The following is a 14,207-nucleotide window of genomic DNA, read 5'->3' on the forward strand; positions in this document are numbered from 1 at the left end:
TCCTTTCCCCAACACCCATATGCTCAGCCCCTCCTTCCCTCACCCAGGGTCCTCCAGCCCCACAGCCTTGTCCTCCAGCTGGTTTGCATATGGACACTGTGCTAACCATGCCCTCTGACACCCACAGAGTGTCAGGGAGGCTCTCGTCACACAGGCTGGAAGTGAGGGGCTCCTCGGCCAGCGTCAGAGACAGCTGTAGGCAAAGCCTACAAATCCTCTGTCCAGGGATTCACAGCTTCCTCCCATCCTCATTAAATTTTCAGGGGCCCAGGAGTCTGCCCCTGGACCTGACCAGACAGAGAGAGAAAGTTAATGCTGAGGGGCAGGCAGAGCTGGGGCCAGAGCTCCAAATCCAACTTCTCTCTGAGGGTGGGAGCAAGCGGTGGGAGCTGGGGTCACACAGAGTCCTGGCTTCCTGCAAATTCTGCCTTCCTTCACACTTCAGGAGGGGGTCACCAGCTCATCTCAAGGTTTGGAACCCAGTTAGTTTCTCTTTCTCTCTCTCTCTCCCTCTCCCTCCGGAAGCTGAGAGGTGGAGGACATTGGCAGGATAAGGTTTCTGAGTTTCCCTAAGAAAAGAGGTGTAAATGAATGCATGGCCATGCCCAGCTGAATTAATTATCCTTAAATCCACAATCTGGGGCCAATTAAAAATTGCTTTGTGGACTGGAGTGGAAGGCAGGTTTATCCCAGTCATAGCTGCCTCCCAGGAGGTGGCATCTCCCCTCCCCAGCATTTCCAGGCAATTCACTCTGCACTGAGAATTCTAAGGAAAAGGGGGTAACTACGACAGAGTGGGGCTTTCACATGCCCCAAGCAGAGAGAAGGCGCCTCTCACATCCTCTAGCTCTGTTAATAGGGCAGTCCCCCTGAATCTTTCCCAAAGCTCTCCATCTATGAGCCCATCTCTGCTTACCACCAGGGGAAGAGGGCCAGTAGGAGCTCAGAGCTGTAGCTGCCCCTCCCCATCTTCTTGTTCAGCAGCTAGCACCCCTGAAAACCAGGCAGGCACCCTACAGATGAGAGGAAGATACAGGGCAGGAGGAGCGGTGACGCTCAAGGATTTACACTCCAGTGGTGTAAGTGGGGTCCTGCTGAGTTGCGAGAGCACACTCAGGACCCCTAAGAGGAGGTCTGGGAGGCACAGATGGAGAGGAGCAAAAGCAAGTGCTCCTCTTTCTTGGGTGCCTCAGGCAGGGGAGGGGGAGGCTGAGCTCAAAGGGGGAAGGCAGGGGTTCAGATGCAGGGAAAGAGCTGGGGCAGAGGTGAATGGGAATACAATGGGGGCCCCCCAAAAAGGAAAGGGGAGCACTGTGGGGGGGAGAGGAATAGAATTGGGGCAGCTGACACTTGAGGCAAGGAGTGAGGGGGGGTAGGTGGGATAAAGGAAGAGGAATTAGAGGCATGGGCCAGGCAGAGCAGGTGGAGCACAGGGCGTCGGGGTGGGAGGGGGTGGTTCACCAGGCCTGGACTCCCAGGACAGCAGTGGCCACCCGCTCAAGAAGTAGCATAAGGGATAGCTGGGCCCCAGCCTTGAGAGTGGTCTGCAGAGGGGCGGGGAGCACATGACACAATAGGCTTGGTGATCTTGGTGGTCCAGAAGCACCCTCTGTGGGTGACTCGTGTCCAGATCTTATGCTTCTTAGGGCCACGTGAGTGGCCATGGTCCCAACTCACAGCACCTGTGACAGCCACAGCCTACAGCCCCTGGCTCACTGGCTTGTTGAGTTCCCGCGACAGGAAGTGGGGTGAGTAGGCGGTCGCCATCCCCCCACGGCCAGTGACAGGGCCTCAGTCCTACCTAGCCCGGTGTCCCCCAAGGCCTGCAGCGGCAGGGCCCCAAGGTGGGAAGCCTGTGCAACAGTGGGGGTCGGCGGTGGGCCCCACGGGGGTCAGGGCAGCCAGACGCGAAGACCCAGTATGTGGCCCCTGGAAACGAAAAGGGGCCAGCCGGAGCAGAAGTAGGGGGAGACTCCTTGGCCCAGGTCGGTAGGATGCAGCCGGCGACGAGAGACGTGGTTTGCGTGCGTGTGCATCAGCTTGTTCAAGTCATTTGCTGCCTTTGACTCTCATGGTCTTCCCTGGAAAAGGCGGGATCCGGACGAAGACAGATCCTTTCCGGCTCTTGCAGCCTGGCTTTCAGGAAGGGAAACCCAGCAGACGGCCGTCTGCGGAGGCAGACGGGGCAGGTGGGACCGGGTGGGTGCACTACTCCGCAGAAACTGGCCCAGCGAGGGTGGCCCGCTTTCCGCGCTCGGCCGACCCGGAACACGCGGCCGCTCGGTACGTGGTGCTCCCCCCCCCCGTCCCTCCCAGGCGGCGGGAAGGCGCCCCCCAGACCCAGCGCTGCGTCTCATCTGCCCACCTTCCCTGGCCCCCACCCCGCGTAGCTCCGGGGCGCCCCTCGTGCGGCCGGAGAAGCCGGACGCGACCTGCCTGCAGATGGCGCTACGGTCCCGCATCAGGTTCGCAGGCACCGGAGGAAGGATGACCTCATCAGTCCGGGCATTACACCCCCCAAACCCTCAAGAGGACAACAGAGAGAGAGAGAGAGAGAGAGAGAGAGTGTGTGTGTGTGTGTGTGTGTGTGTGTGTCTGGTTATTGGAACTTTAAGATTTGGAGATCCGTTACTTGGGTTTGGACCGGTCTCATGTCAGGAAGGGAAGGAGGGGGATCTCTCATAAGAAAGAGCTCTAAGAGCAGGAGATCTGAGCTCTCTTTTTATTAGCTGTGTGATCACGGATCTATAGGTAACCTCTCTGGGCTGAACTTGACCTGCAAAATGGAAACCTCCAGAATTGCAAGAGCACCTGAAGCAGCCTGCAGCATCTTGCTGAGGCCTGGCAACCGCAGACACAGGGTACATGGAAGCGCTGGCTGCCCTCAGCTCCGGCTAACACCCTCTGAGGTCCGAGAGGCAGCAGGTGTCTACCCGCCATCTCCTGGGCCCAGCCCTTGTTTCGATTGTTGGGGTGGACAGGCAAGTGAGTAGAGGGGAAGGGGGGGTGCAGAGTGTCCCCTGGGATCCAAGCTTTTTGCTCCCACAACTAGCCTGCCTCTGTGTTCGGTCAGACCTAGCACAGCAATCCTTCTTCCTAGCAGGGATGCCCCCTCCTTCACCCCAACAATGATGAAACTGCTGTGCTCCCTGCTGTGGGACAAAACACCGAGACAGAGAAAACTGCTAGTGACCCAGACCCAAAGAGGCTCTTCCACAGTGTCAAGGGGTGCCAGAACCTATAAATCAATCAAATCAGGAAGATGCTTTTGATATACCTGATGGAGGGCACAGGGGCGCAGTTAGGTCAGGAGAGCAGCCTGCAGCTGGAGTGGGGTGTGAGATGGGTCACTGGGCACACTGGTGTGGCGGCTGCTCCCCAAACGGTCATTCACTTCTCTGCCTGCTCAGAGATGGCTGCCTTCCTGGGCTTGTGACTGCTGTGAGGAGCTGGCCCCAAGCCCACGGTGAGGAAGAGTCATGGAATGAGTATTCCCTGAACATGCCTAATATAGCCATCCCAGGGCCCCGTGCTCCACTCTGCCCCGTCACCCCTGAAAGCGGCTCTGGCTAATGATTCCAGGCAGCAGCAATGGTCAGGAGCAGACCCTGGCTAAGGCCTAGTTTCCTTGGCCTGGTCAACCCAGTCAGTGGGGAGCCCTCGACCCACGCTTGAGTCTTTCCCTCGCACTGGACTTTCCGCAGATATGAACCTGTTATATGGTCAACCTGGGCTGGCATGTCAGGACCCTGAGCCTCTAGAGTCCTCCATGGGCCTAGCGTGACCATCAGGAAACCTCAGGACAGTATAGGGGGCAGGTGCATGGTCATTCACAACTAAAGGCTTGTATATATTATCAAAATCTTATGGAAAAACAGATACACGGCTATTTATACAACAGCAGGTGGGTGTGAGGGAAATGTCTGCTTTGGCATCAAACCTTCAGGACCAGCTGCTGTCTGTCCCTCTCTTCCCAGCTGGAGCCCACTTCCCACCAGGCCAGCTGCCCCTGCCGTGTCCTCTGATCAGCCCAGGAGGGGGTCTGAGGGTATCCTCGGCCCCTTCTCCTTCTTCCCTTGGGCTCTTATGCCCTTCTCAATCTTCTGCCATTGTCCCACACAGAGGGCCACGGGCCCAGCAGCTTTGCCCCAAGGGCTCCTCAGAGGCCTGAATCCTGGCCCTGGAGGGCAGTGGGACTGGGCTGGTTATGTGGTCCTGGTGGGACATCTTTCCTGGACCACAGGCCTTTCGTAACTTGCCAGCTACTTGAGCCCTAGCCATGCCATCTTCTCGGTGACACGCTAAAAGGACTCTTCTTGTCCAGCAACCTCAGCTCCAGGTATAAAAGAAATTTTTGGAGAGCCTCAGAGACGACAAAAGGAAAGTGAGAAGAGAGAAGGCATCCTTCCTGGAGTGTGGCCAGGCCTCATGCTCTCCCATGGCAGAGTAGGGACATCCACAGCAGGGCAGCCGGGGGTGGAGTGTGGGGCGGGGTCTGTGCGGCCCTGGGAGGCGAGGCCGGGGCAGTCTTGGCATCGGCAGACAGTGCCCCCTGGCAGTCTGGTCCTACTGAAGCAGTTTGGGCACCTCCACCTGTAAGGGCAAAGCAGAGACCATTTAGAGAAAGGAGCTCAGCAGAGGAGCCTCTAGAATTCATCTGGCCTCCCTTCCTTCTGGCAACCAGAGCCCCCCTACAGGTGTCTGTAGAATGAGTAAGTGAGCATTTTCCCATCTGTAAAAACTGGATGTCATCCAGTGACCACTAGCATCACAGCTGAGGTTGTCCTTTCTGTCTTGGTGCCTAGCCTCCGATGATGCTGTAGGGCTAGGGTTCGCTGCCGCCATCCCGTCAGATCAGCACATGACCATGGCCTCTATCGCCTGAGGTGCAGGGAGGTGAAACCTGGAGGAGCAGGGGGGTCTCTAGGGATGGCTCATGTGTCTGTGGCACTGATTAGTCACAGGGGAGACCCTCCTGAGGGCTGAATCTCCCAAAGACCTTTGGGATACACTGATCACTAGGACTTGGCTGGTCCTGAGAGGGAATTCGTAAAAGGGAGATCATTTTTGTTTTGCGAAGGAAGGAGAGAAGACTTAATGCAGGACCCGAGGCGGAACTACTAGGTAGAGACTGTTTCTCCATTTCTGGGAGACCCTGGTTAAGCTGCAGGGTAGCAAAGTTGGAGGCACTGAGTGAGAGGCTAAAGGAAGCTCCTTACAGGAAGGAGAGAGCCCCCCTCTAAGGGAGACACCATGGCCTGTCCAGAGGCAGGGGGATGGCTGTGATGGCCAGACGTGCCACACAGGCACAGCGGCCCGACAGCCTGCTCTGTCCCGGTTCCCCCAGCAGGCTCGCCCTCCCCTCCAGCCCTTCAGGCCCAGGCCTGCGACTACTTACCTTCTTGAGCTGCTTGAGGTTGCTGGAGCGAATGGCGGCCAGTAGCTGGTCGCGGGAGTTCTTCTCCTGGACAGGCAGGACTTTGTCTCCCATCTTCCTCTGGGTGGCTGGGGACAATGAGTTCTTCAGGTTCTCCATGATAAGGGGCGGGGCCAAGGGAGGCGGCGGCGGCGGCGGAGCAGCTGGGGCGCCCCCTTTCTTGGGCGAGTTCTTGGGCGAGGCCTTTGGAGATGGCTGGGGGGAGGGTTTGGGGGAGCCCTTGGCCAGGGCCCCGAACTTGGGCACCTCCAGTAGATCCTTCTTCTCGCCGCCGGCCTCCTGTGCCTGCCGCTGCTCCTGGAGCCGCTTTTGCCGCTGTTTGTCCATGTTGCGGCTGAGCAGGTTGGTGACCGTCATCCGGGGCCCGGCCAGCTCGAAATGGTAGCCCAGCTTGAGCAGCGTGGTGTTCTCCTTGAGCAGCTTGGCGATCTCCATCTCGGTCTTGCCGCCGCAGATGTGCCGCTGGTTGTGGAAGCGGAGTTCCGTCAGCGTGTTGTTCTGGAGGAGGGCCCGGAAGATGGCCAGGATGCCTTTGCCCGTGATGTGGTTAGAGTCCAGGTTCAGGCTGGTGATGGTCTTGTTGGCCTTGAGCATGATGGCGATGGCAAAGGCCACGTGGTCGTCCGCGCGTGTGTTGGCCAGGGCAAACACCTTGACCACCGTGTTGAACTCCAGAGCCTCGGTGAACCGGACCAAGATCTCATTTGTGATACAGTCTGAGTTGTTGACGTTCACCTCGGTCATCTCTGGGTCATTGTTCTTCACCCTCTCCAGGGGCTCATCAAATATGCTGGGGGCCGCCTCCTCCTCTGCCTTGGCGGGCCCTTCGGAGGAGGGCTTGGGGGGACAAGGCGGGGCTGGTTTCTCCCGCGCTTGGGTCTTGTTCTCTTCTTTGGGTTCCTTGTCACTGACGGACTCCTCTCTTTTCACCTTCTCATCCTCCCTTTTTGTGTCTCCGCTCCCGCTTCCTCTCTTCACCCGCTCGTCTTCCTTCTTGCCCTCTGCGTTCCCGCTCTCCCCTCTTGCGTGCCCGCCGTCCTCTCTCTTGCGTATGTCCTTCCCCTCTCTCTTCTTGTCCTTGTCTCTGCTCGACCCTGCGCTCCTGTCACTGCCTTTCTTCTCGTCCACCTCCCTCGGGGCCGCTGCCTTCTCCTCTCCTTTCGCATCCTTCCCTGCCTCCTTCTTGTCCACAGCAGCCCTGACCCGGCCCTTGTCAATGCCCCTGATGAGCTTCTCCTCCTTGGGCTTCTCTCCGCCTTTCCCATCAGCTTCCTCTTGGTCTCTTGAGAAGCTTTTCTTTAAACCACCCTTCTTTGGCTCCTTCCCCAGCTCTGAGTCCCGTCTGGGGCCCAGGGTTCTTTTGCTGGCGTCTCTGCCCCTTTCCTCTCCGTTCTTGGCATCTGTCTTGGTCTCCACTTGCTTGCTTTCCTAAGAATTCAGAAAAGAGAAAGAAACATGAAGATCTGGCTGCACGGGGAGGGGAGAGAGTATGGGGACAAGTGCGGGGAGCATTTATATAACTGCCCTGGAGCGTCCAAAGGGCAAAGTCCATTGAGAACACCCTGAGAGGGTCTGGGATTCAAGCTGCAGAGAACAGGCTGATGTCAGACTCAAGCAAACCTCAGGGTCGCCAAGGGCCTAGGGGAAGACCTGGGAGGTTGCGGCAGGTCCTTTCCCGAGGGGTGTTCTCAGACCCAGAGCTGCCCTTTCCTGTCATGGGTGATTTAGCAGGAATCTTTCCGAGTGGTACTTTGCTGAGCCATGTTGGAACCGGAGGCAAGAGGAAAAATCACTTATGCTGCTCCTGCCTTTATTTAAAATTTTGAATTTTTGGTTGTCATGGATTTTTTTTCTTGGCATTAAATTCAGTTTTTAAAAATATCAGCTCACTGCGCTTCTGGGTGCCCCCTTGCATTCTTTGGGCTCGGCTAGTGCCTCGTGTGCCTCACCCCAGCACTGACCCTGCTTCCAAAGGGGAGGTGGGTCGGTGGTCCTCAGATGCTGGAATTTCACAGCTAATGCCTTTTCAAAGGAATAAAAAAGTTGGAGGGACCAACATAAGGTTGCTAACATTTAATCTTACCAATTAAAGATATTTATAAATTTGATCTCCCATCATTCTCTCACTGAAATAAAAAGGAGCCTACGATAAAGAAGGTAGACATTAACAGAATAAAGCCCATACGTTTACGTCAGGTATGTGTAGCTTTTCCAAGAGCCCACAGTATCGTCCTTATTTTTTTTAGAAAAAACTTTGCTAAGGACCAGCAGCTCTCTATAAGGGGTCCTGGAGTCCACTCAGTGAGCTGACCTCAAGAGGACTCTGCCAGATTCCGGATCTAGGATTCCTTGACTCTGCGTGGACCACATAGACAAGGAGAAATTGTTCAGGGGTTCTGGAAGGGAGTCAGCTGAGATACATGAAAGGCTTAAGTTGTCCACACAGCATGAGCCACCCTGTACTTCCATGGGGCTGTGTGTCTACTTCCGTGAGGTTGCAGAAAGTCTGAGCCTTATTTTGAGAGTACTTGCTTCCTATCCCCTTCAGGAGGGCTAAAGAAGCATCAAGATTGCCTACAATTAGATATTAAACTGTTTGACTATGATGGATACCTTGGAGCAACTGGGACCTCAAGGAATGTCCTTCCTAAAGGTTTTGTTTTGTTTTTGTTTTTTGTTGTTGTTGTTTTTTTTTTTTTTTTAGATTTTATTTATTTATTTGACAGACAGAGATCACAAGTAGGCAGAGAGACAGGCAGAGAGAGAGAGGGAAGTAGGCTCCCTGCCGAGCAAAGAGCCTGATATGGGGCTCGATCCCAGAACTCTGGGATCATGACCTGAGCCAAAGGCAGAGGCTTCAACCCACTGAGCCACCCAGGTGCCCCTTGTTTTGTTTTTAAGAGGAAGAGACTACAGGGGCGCCTGGGTGGCTCAGTGGGTTGAGCCTCTACCTTCGGCTCAGGTCATGATCTCAGGGTCCTGGGATCGAGTCCCGCATCGGGCTCTCTGCTCGGCAGGGAGCCTGCTTCCCTTCCTCTCTCTCTGCCTGCCTCTCCGCCTATTTGTGATTTCTGTCAAATAAATAAATAAAATCTTAAAAAAAAAAAAAAAAAAAGAGGAAGAGACTACAGCCTGATTATTAGAAAGGTCTTCTTTCTTTCAGGAGTGCACCCCCACCCTGCCCGGACGGAATGGGGAGCTGGTTGGTCCTATGGAAACAGTTTGTACCTGCGCCACAAACACATGCCACTGGGGACCAGCCCCAGGGTTTATTTAGCAGCAAAAGTCCTTGGCTTCTCTGCTAGAATCACAACACGCAGCCAAGGGGCACAGGGCCTGGTGAGGCAGGGCTGAGGAATGTGCCCCTTCTCTCCTCCTGCCCTGTGGGGGCAGTTGTGCGGGGGGAGCTCCTGGGGCTTCAGTGGTGGGGCAAGGGCCTGAGGATGCCCTCTCACACCTTCTCTGGATGTGACCCTTGGTCTCACCCTGTCCCTGATGGTGACTTTACTGTACCTTGATTTGAAAGGAAGAGGGAGCTTGGAGTAGGCAAACAGAAGGTAAACGGGGAGATCCAATGGGTCAGCCCCTTTAGGACACTCCTAACATCTGTCCACAGCTCAGCCAGGAAATTCCAGCCCACCCCAGCTCACAGTGGTTTCATCTCAAATTCCAGCCGCTTCGGGAGCATGGAAGTGAGAGCTGGGTGCTGTGGCCTCTCCAGGAGTCCAGCCCAATCTTCAGAGGTCAGGCCCCCAAGCCAGGGACTCCTGCCCTCCCCTTCCAAATGCGCGCACCCTTGGGGATTTCTCAGTGCCCACCGTGCAGCGCCCAGCTGCCCTCTGCACAGATCCCATGCCTCCAACAGGCCTCACTTACAGGGAAACTGTAGAGACACTAACCAGAGAGACACTAACCAGCAAGTTCAGGAAAAACTGGGTTTCAAGTCTGACCATCTCGCCAGCAGCAGCCAAGTCAATGCAACCTTCTCCAACCTTGCCCATTAGGGGCAAGGCCCTCCTCTCCCCCAGCCCAGCAGCCCTCCAGGTGTGCCTGGGCAGCCCTGCTGCCCCCACCCTCGCTCAGCAGCTCCCTCCTCCTAATCAAACCCATCCAGCTTTCTGACCAGGGCTCGAATTCAGAGCCTTCCTCTGCTCTCCCATTGGGACTCCTTTTCCAGCATTTTAACCCTCTCTCTGCCCTGATACCCTAGATTCTGACCTACACCCCTGGTCTTCATCCAGGACTACTCCCCACTCCCTGTTAGTACTCCCCCTACTCTGGGGTCCTAGTTGGCTTGGATCTGTCATATGTCTGCTCTTAAGGAGGTGTTCCAGCCCTTTAAAAAGAACCTAATGAAAAACAGGCTGGGCGGGGGAGGGGGAGAGCTGATTAATCATGGGTTTCCTCCAAATAGCCAGGAATGAGTGGGGCTGGGGCTTGTTGCCGCTTGTGCAGCCCGGAGAGCTCAGACGTTGCCTTAAAAGGAGAAGGAGCCCAGCGTCCTCCCAGGGCTGAGATTTCTGGTGAGCGAGCTCCTCAGCACATAGCAGAGCTGCCTCCTTCTTGCTTATCTGAAAGGGAGTCCAAGCCAACTTCTTTTGCTTCTAGAACTGGTGGTGCCTCCTGGCGATCTCCTGAGGTTATCTTTCCTTGTCTTTCTGTCTCTGAGCCTCTGTTCATCCCTTATTGCGGGAGGGGTTTAGGTTAGATATAACAAAGAACTTCCATAGAGCAAAAGTCCACAGGTGAGAGATCTAAGCAGCAATAATTGTTTTCCCCAGGGTGCCCAGGTGGCTCAGTGGGTTAAAGCCTCTGCCTTCGGCTCAGGTCATGATCTCAGCGTCCTGGGATCGAGCCATGCATTGGGCTCTCTGCTTGGCAGGGAGCCTCTTTCCTCCTCTCTCTCTGCCTGCCTCTCTGCCTACTTGTGATCTCTGTCTGTCAAATAAATAAATAAAATCTTTAAAAAAAATTGTTTTCCTCTTTGGGAAAAGCTTTAGGGTTAGGGGGTGATTTTGTAATCCTTCACAGAGGCAGGGGAGTGGGGAGGATGACATCTGTAAACCTCTAACAACCTGTGAGACTTTGCAGGGACCTAGCAATCAGACTCAGCGGTGAGAAGCATCTCTCTCCCCGCATCCGCTCCAGACCTATGGCCTCATGGTGTTGCTCTGTCGGCCACTTGGGTTGGGATCCCAGTTAAATGCCTTTGACAGGTTCAACATGGCGTCATTTCCCTTACCTTGGGCCTTCAGGTACAACTTCCCCTAGAAGTCTCGTCGATTGACCAGAGAAGAGAACATTTTACCACCTTCATTGCCAAAGTGGGAGAGGAAAAGATTTGTCTATTGGGGAGTCCCTAGAAAATGAGAACGTGCCGAGGGAAGGCCAAACCCCCAGTGTGCTGTGCTGAGCCCTCGGCCCACTGGTGCCTATTAGCTCATTAGACCACCACTGAGGCCCTGTCTTTCCTTCCTCTGACGCATCGCCTGCAGGGTGACCCTGCCTGAGGCCAATGCAAGGCAGGGAGTCTGCAGACCTCCCTGGGGTCCAGCACCAAGACCAGATGAACCTGGGGGAGAACTTCTCAAACAGGACACGGAAAGGTCTGGGTCTGTCGAGTTCGCTCCAGCCCCTGGCCCAGGCTGGGGCAGAGCCAGGGAGGGCAGGGGTGACTGGCAGTGGCTGCGCCCCTCACATTGGACCCCACTGCCATGGATCCAGCATATTTGCTCCACCCCCAAAGCAAGTCCGAGGTGATGTCAATTCAGATGAGACAGACAGCCTCAGACCTTCCGTCTGGAAGCATCGACAGTGCTGCGGCTCAGGCTCTGGGCTCAGGGCAGGGACTCTGGGGTCTGCAGCTCTGCAGCTCTGCTTTCAGTAGACCCTCTTCCAGGCCTGAGCTGAAGTCCTGAGGACGCAGAGGCCTCAGGGTCTGAGTTCATGAGAACGGGCATTTTTCACTTGGCTCTGATCTGCAGCCTGCCTCTTGTCTCCTGTGGATCAGCTTATATTTTGTAGGAGAGCATGGGGGAAATCTGCGGTGCTTCCTAGTCCCCCCAGTGCTCCAACTTCCCACCGTGTCTCCCTCCTGGTCCTGCACCAGTGCTCCCCACCAACCCTCAGCCTGCCTCCGAGCCCAAGATCGTGTTCCCCTGCTTCTCCCACGAAGCTGGCCCCTCAGGGCTCTGGGGCCCCGGCCCCACTCACTCCAGCCATCTGGAGACCTGGTATCAGGCACCACAGCTTCCAGGGTCATCCGTCTGCAAGGGGAGGGTGCAGAGGGGCTGGCCGCAGGCGGGAGAGTGAGCCAGAGGTCCCCTGGGAGAACAGTCCCTGACGTGGCTGGGGTCAAGGGCAGGGCAGGTAGTGGGGGCCTAGGGCTTGTAGGGACCAAGAAGCTTCCCTCCCTGTAGCCTCCTGCCTCATTCCACATGGAACAGCAACTCTTTTGTAACTCTCTCCCAAGAAGAAAGATTCTAGATTGTCCTGACAAGAAGTTTCAGGAAAGTCAGCTGCTATTTGGGGGGAAGTATCATTCCTGGAGGGGGCAGTCCTGGGGAAGAACAGCAAGGCCCATTTCCCTTGGTGGTCTGTGGGCCAGGAGTCGTCCCCTGGGGGCTTAAGCCAGCTTCTGAAACAGAGCTTCGGGTTTTTTTTTTTTGTTGTCCTTTTGTTTTGTTTTATTTTGTTTGAGTAGGTTCTATGCCCAATGTGGGGCTTGAACTCATGACCCCAAGGTCAAGAGTCACATGCTCTGCCGACTGAGCCAACCAGCCTCCCCTGATCTTCCTTCCTTCTTTTTTTTTTAATGGAAGCCTAGTGGACACACGATGTTACAGCAGCTCCCGATGCACACACGGCGGTTTGATAATTCTGTACATTACGCAGTAGGGCTCCAGATTCTGAAACCACTGATACTGCCCCTAGAAAGCTGTAGGTTCCCTCCAGAGCTGTCCGGAAAGCTGGGATTTCTCCTAACGCATCCTCCCGATGGTGGTCGGGGAATTGATGGGCTCTGCCGGCAGCTGGCCTGTGTGCACATCCCAACCATGCCCTCGGCTAGCTGCATGGTCTTGGACGGTTACAGACCTCCTGCGAACCTGTCGTCTCATATGCTGCATGAAACTGACCCATCTGGAGCTCGTTATTAGCTTGCGAGTGGTTGCAAGGAGACTTCCACAAGGTGCCTGCCTGGTCCCAAAAAGGGCTTGAAGTGGAGATCAGCTGCGGGGAAGCCCAGCTCTCACTATGAGAAGTGCTTAAGCCCCACAGCAGGCAGGAGGGTTCGTCCTGCCCCCGGCCTCCTTCCTTAGTATCTTTGTGTTATTTAGAAGGGCGAGATGAAGCACTCACCCAGTGGTCAGTGGCACTGCATTTCGTACTTCTCCGTTGGAAGTGGAATGACCGTGTCTCAAACCCTAGAGATCTAGAAGCTGGGAAGGCACCAGGTCGCTTGGGGAGTTCTCCCCCACGCCTCCCCCCAATCCCGTGGTGACAGAGGCAGGGGTGGAGTGGCCTGGGGACAGGTGTCACCAACCCCACAGGGGACCACACCAGCACCAGGGTCCTACAAACACTGGGGGCCTGTGTGGGCCTGGGGGTTCTCGAGAGCCAGCCCCTCCAAACTCCTCCTGTGACCCCACTCATTCACCCGTCCTGACTTCACCCATCAGGAGGTGTAGGTCACCGCCATCTTGGGGACAGATGCTACAGAAGCCAGTCCCGCCCACACAGCTTAGAAGGATGGCAGGCAGGGCGACGATCTGATGTCAACGTGCCTGGGGCAGATGGTGCTGAGGCAGGGGACCCTGATGGCAGAGAGTTACAGCTTCAACCCACACCATCCCTTCAGGCCGGCCCGAGGCTGCAGCCTCCCTAAAAAGGCCTGGCAGCCCCTTTCTCAACCATTCCCAGACAGAAGTTCCCTGGCTCCTGTTCTGGCCATGGCTCAGGGACGAGGTCTTGGCCTCTCCCAGAAACCCCCTTTTTTGGTTACCCCAGCCCTGGCCCTTTTCAGATCATTCCAGGTCTGCTTCCCCTATTTCCAAGCCCCCAGTGTAGGGAAACATTGTCTGCACGGGCCCTTGCCGAACGCGCTCCGAGGAATCCCCTTCTATTCATTCTTTGTAGCTGTTCGGGGGTCTGTGGGGAGCCTGGGACCCCAGAGGATGAGCTCAAGAAGGAGGAAGACAATGGGGAATGGGGCAGAGAAGGGCTTTAACCTCACCCCCTTGGGTTCACACCTCTGGGAACATAATTTTGGGGTGTTCAAGGCTTTACACACAAAGACCCATGGGTACACTCAGTTCCTGCCCATAACTGGAGTATAGTTAATCCGCTAAGGGGACATCTGGGTGGTCCAGTTAGGGTCTGCCTTCGGCTCAGGTCATGATCCCAGGGTCCTAGGATCAGCACCACATCGGGCTCCTTGCTCCGCAGGGAGCCTGCCTCTCCCTCTGCCAGCCACTCCCTCTGCCTGTGCTCTCTTCTCTCTCTCTCTTTCTCTCTAATAAATAAATAAATAAATAAATAAAATATTTAAAACAAAACTGCTCCCCAAATGAAATTCCTAATTTTGGGGTGAGGGTTAGACCATCTAATATGGGGGCTGCAGCGCCTTCTTCTCACCAGGCCATCTGGGACTCTGGTGACTGCATGTCTGGAGGCCTCAGTCCCTGAGCAGGGCCGGAGGGAGGGTGACAATGCCCGGCATGGGGGCCTGCCCATCCCAGGCGCCTCTGTAAGTGCTTGTTGAGGTGAGGAC

General features: G+C 55.7%; 1 protein-coding gene across 1 annotated transcript in view; it reads right to left on the minus strand.

Moving 5' to 3' along the window:
- Positions 1-3,829: 3,829 nt before the first annotated feature.
- The window catches only part of LMOD1 (leiomodin 1), a 41,068-nt gene continuing 30,690 nt past the window's right edge, over positions 3,830-14,207 (minus strand). Inside the window, exons 2-3 of the mRNA XM_059145856.1 lie at positions 5,399-6,865; positions 3,830-4,593 (exon numbers count right to left, since the gene is read on the minus strand). Coding sequence (XP_059001839.1) covers positions 4,567-4,593; positions 5,399-6,865 — 1,494 coding nt within the window. The 3' untranslated portion in view covers positions 3,830-4,566. The remainder of the gene's footprint in view (positions 4,594-5,398; positions 6,866-14,207) is intronic.

The sequence above is a fragment of the Mustela lutreola genome, chromosome 14 (assembly GCF_030435805.1).
Source record: "Mustela lutreola isolate mMusLut2 chromosome 14, mMusLut2.pri, whole genome shotgun sequence".
NCBI classification, from domain to species: domain Eukaryota; kingdom Metazoa; phylum Chordata; class Mammalia; order Carnivora; family Mustelidae; genus Mustela; species Mustela lutreola.